Genomic DNA, 4187 nt, shown 5'->3' on the forward strand with positions numbered 1-4187 from the left:
GGAGTTGTCTTTCATCTTCTACGCTGTAGTTGTCTGTCGTGTTGGCATTCAAAGACTTAAGAATCTCTATTGCATTTTTCATTAGCTAACACTAAAACGAAGATGTACAGCAGAAATTTGAGAATCATGAAACTAGTTTTCACTGCATTATTCCAATTATTTCGAGTAAATTTATTTCTCTCTGTATATATCCTGCCCTAATCCATATACCCGTGTAAATTAATATTTCATAAAATATAACGCTATTAGCCTTTTTATTTTTTCTTTTCCAGAACTTCAACATGAAATGGGACACGTGAAAGGTATCTGTTATTCCAGCAGTTGTGTTTATCTTAATATTCGTATCTTTTTTTTTATATTGAGATATTTTTAAAATAATTTGGAACTACCATGATAGCTAAAATCTTTCTGTGGATAACTTTATTTACAAAAAAGAAAAAAAGAAAAAAAAAGAGGAAATATGGGTAGATCTATCATTTATGAAAAATTTCTCATTATTTATCAATCTTTGCATGTGAATGTGAACAGAACATTATATATGTAACATTAATTGAATGATAATATTCAAATGTCTTTCTTAATTTTAAACATTCATTTCTGTTGGTTATTTGTTTAAAATTTTGAAGTTTCTCTGAATTGGAGTAAAACAAAAAATGGTTGAAAAGAAGGTCTTTTGAAAGATATCTTAATTACAAGGGATATTGTTTTTATGCCACATAGGAATCAATGAGAGCTCTTACATAGAGAGAACACATCTTAATTAATTCTCATAGCTTTTATAAATATTTATTTTCATCACATGAAGCGATTCTTACTTTCGATCAAATTATCTATCAATCTATAATTACAATTTTCTTCATCTCCTGAATCATTTTTTATTGTTAAAAAGGTCTTGCATTTAATCTCCTTATCTACCTTAGGGCTCATCCGAGAGACCGGACAGTGTCTCAGAGTGGAAGACTTGCAACACTTGATTAATGTATCTGCAGAAGGTAAGATCTTTTCAATTAGTGATAAGCGATTTTCCAAATTTATAGTTCAAAGGAGATTGAAATGACATCGTTATAATTGCACAACCTGGAATGATTGGTCATTACTTTTCTGATCAATATCCTCAATATATTTGCTCTGTCCGTTCTTGTTCAATTCTTTCTTAATTAAGTGGCACAGTAGAGCCATAACTACTCTTACACTATGCTGTTCAAGGGATTATTTTCTTCACCACAGCCAATCAAGAGATCAAGTCTTTTCACGAGGAGATGTCTGAAGTTATCTCTTTGGCACGAAAAGGTCAGTTAATAGACACTTGTAGCATTGATCTCTCAATATCTTCCTTTACTTTAATTCGCTAATCTAGTACTCTGCCTTCCTCTCTATCTAAATCCATACTCTTAACAGGATCCTCCAATGACCTCCTCTCTTATATTCCACCATCCATCCTTAGCATGGGGGGACACCATCTCAGTCATTAGAGTCTTATCACTTCTATAAGCAATACTCTGCTTTAATTTTTCTTATTTTACCATTTTCTAATCTTTGAAGCAGTAATATTCCATAATCGGCTTCAGAAATCTCCTCTCTGAAGCTTTGCTCACTAGTTTCGTCTTTGAACCCACGTTTCTGATCATACGTTAACTGTTCTCTTATTATTGTATTATATATCACAATATTTACCTGAAAATAGAGATGAAATCAAAGAAATAAATAGAACCTTCAGAAAATGAAAATTGATATAATAATTTAAAACTTGGGCTTCCCTAATTTCTAGAAAAAATACCCTTTGTTTCTATTAATTTATATACCAAATTGAAATAATATTGAAATAGTCGTATTAGCTGCATATCTAATTTAGTGTCACATCAGTCAGGGTAATATTTTCTTATACCAGATGAGTGCTCAGAAGAAAGTCTCGTCTGCGGCAGCTTTGGCATCTGCAAGAATACCCTGTTCAGCTTCACCTGTTCTTGTCCTTCTGGATTCACCTTAGATGGTTCAGAATGTAAAGGTAAGACACATTATACAAATTTATGTTTTCCTTTCCAGAGAACTATGTTCATTTACATCAGTAGATTATTCTAACCTTGATATAGGATTGATTTTGTTCATAGCTCTTTTTAATTTGCCATTGTTTCACTCTTTCTGTGTTCTATTTCCTTTATTTATTTTGGAACTGTTTCTGTTTTCTGTTTATTTTTTATACATCATTTTCACATTTCCTTTTTAAATATTATTGATGTTATATTTTCATCCTGTTTAATATGATTACTAAATTTTTCTAGGACTGAACATCAATCTAAATTCTCCATGAAGACTACTACTTCTTTTGTTTACATTCACTTTCAGATTTTCACTACCTTTTCTTATGGCAATTTGATTTCCCATGCATACATCTATGTATGTATGTATGTATGTATGTATGTATGTATATATATATATATATATATATATATATATATATATATATATATATATATATATATATATATATATATATATATGTATGTATGTATATATATATATATATATATATATATATATATATATATATATATATATATATATATATATATATATATATATATATATATATATATATATATATATATATATATATATGTATGTGTAATGTATATATATATATATATATATATATATATATATATATATATATATATATATATATATATATATATATATGTATATATATATGTATATATATACATATATATATATTTATATAATCATCTCCTCTTTCGCCTATTGAAAGAAAAGGCCTTAGTTAGATTTCACCAGTCATTTCTAACTTGAGCTTTTCAATCAATGCTTCTTTAATCGTCCTCTCTTACTTCATGCTTCATAGTCCTAAGCCATGTAGGCCTGGGCTTCTAACTCTTCTAGTGCGTTGTGGAGCCCAGTTGATTGTTTGGTGAACTAATCTCTCTTGAGGAGTGACAAGAGCATGACCAAACTAACTCCATCAGCCCCTCACCATGATCTCGAGTAATCTCTCTTATAGTTTCATTTCTAATCCTGTCCTGCCATTTAACTCCCAATATCTTTACACGTGCTAACCCATTGGTAATTCTTATTTTCTTGTAGATTTTTATCATCTATCTGTTATGGTCATTTCCTCATCTTTAGTCATTACTTACCATTTTCATGGTAAAAATCTACTAATTAACTCGATTTAAATATTGTACACATTTATTCTTTCTTATTTGTCAAATTGAATATAGTGTTTTATTTTTGTGTCCATAAATATTCTACAAACTATGTTATAATATAGTAATTTTTTTTCATATAGTATTTGTTGCAATCCTTGTCAAAGATATATTTTGAGGAATATACAATTCATCTGATTCATGGAAAGAATTTCATTCAATTTAATGGATGCAGAATATTATGATTGCAAAGATTGCTTTTCTCTAAAGAATTCAATCCTTCTTTTCCTCCTCAATAGACGTTGATGAGTGTGCTGAAGGCAAAGACGACTGTGTCCCCAATGCAACATGCAAGAATAGCATTGGGAGTTACAGCTGCTCCTGCAACAAACGTTTCCAGGGAGATGGAAGAACCTCCTGTGGTAAGGACACAACAATAAAATCCTTAGGCCCCGGAATATGTTTTGTTAGATTAATAAGAAAAAGAAGAATGATAGAAAAATAACAACAATATATATATTGTGTATGAAAGTTTGCTGAATGTTGAGGATGATAGGGAGGCAGATATAATTGCTGTTCCAGGTGTTGAGGTGCCAGTGATGGGAGATGAGAATGAGAGAGAGATTACAATAGAGGAAGTGAGGAGAGCACTAGATGAAACGAGAGTAGGAAAAGCATCTGGTATGGATGGTGTGAAAGCTGAGATGTTGAAGGAAGGGGGTGTGACTGTACTTGAATGGTTGGTGAGATTGTTTAATATGTGTTTTGTGTTGTCAATGGTACCAGTAGATTGGGTTTGTGCATGTATTGTACCACTATATAAGGGTAAGGGAGATGTGCATGAGTGTTGTAATTCAAGAGGTATTAGTTTGTTGAGTGTAGTTAGAAAAGTGTATGGTAGAGTAAAGATTAATAGGATTAAGGATAAAACAGAGAATGCAATCTTGGAAGTACAGGGTGGTTTTAGAAGAGGTAGGGGTTGTATGAATCAGATTTTTACAGTTAGGCAGATATGCAAGAAATATT

General features: G+C 30.6%; 1 protein-coding gene across 1 annotated transcript in view; it reads left to right on the plus strand.

Moving 5' to 3' along the window:
• Positions 1-1231: 1231 nt before the first annotated feature.
• LOC137637204 (protein kinase C-binding protein NELL2-like) overlaps positions 1232-4187 on the plus strand; it is a 6810-nt gene continuing 3854 nt past the window's right edge. Inside the window, exons 1-3 of the mRNA XM_068369467.1 lie at positions 1232-1290; positions 1889-2005; positions 3461-3583. Of these exons, the coding sequence (XP_068225568.1) occupies positions 1260-1290; positions 1889-2005; positions 3461-3583 (271 nt within the window). The 5' untranslated portion in view covers positions 1232-1259. The remainder of the gene's footprint in view (positions 1291-1888; positions 2006-3460; positions 3584-4187) is intronic.

The sequence above is a fragment of the Palaemon carinicauda genome, unplaced genomic scaffold (assembly GCF_036898095.1).
Source record: "Palaemon carinicauda isolate YSFRI2023 unplaced genomic scaffold, ASM3689809v2 scaffold58, whole genome shotgun sequence".
In the NCBI taxonomy this organism is placed as follows: Eukaryota; Metazoa; Arthropoda; class Malacostraca; order Decapoda; family Palaemonidae; genus Palaemon; species Palaemon carinicauda.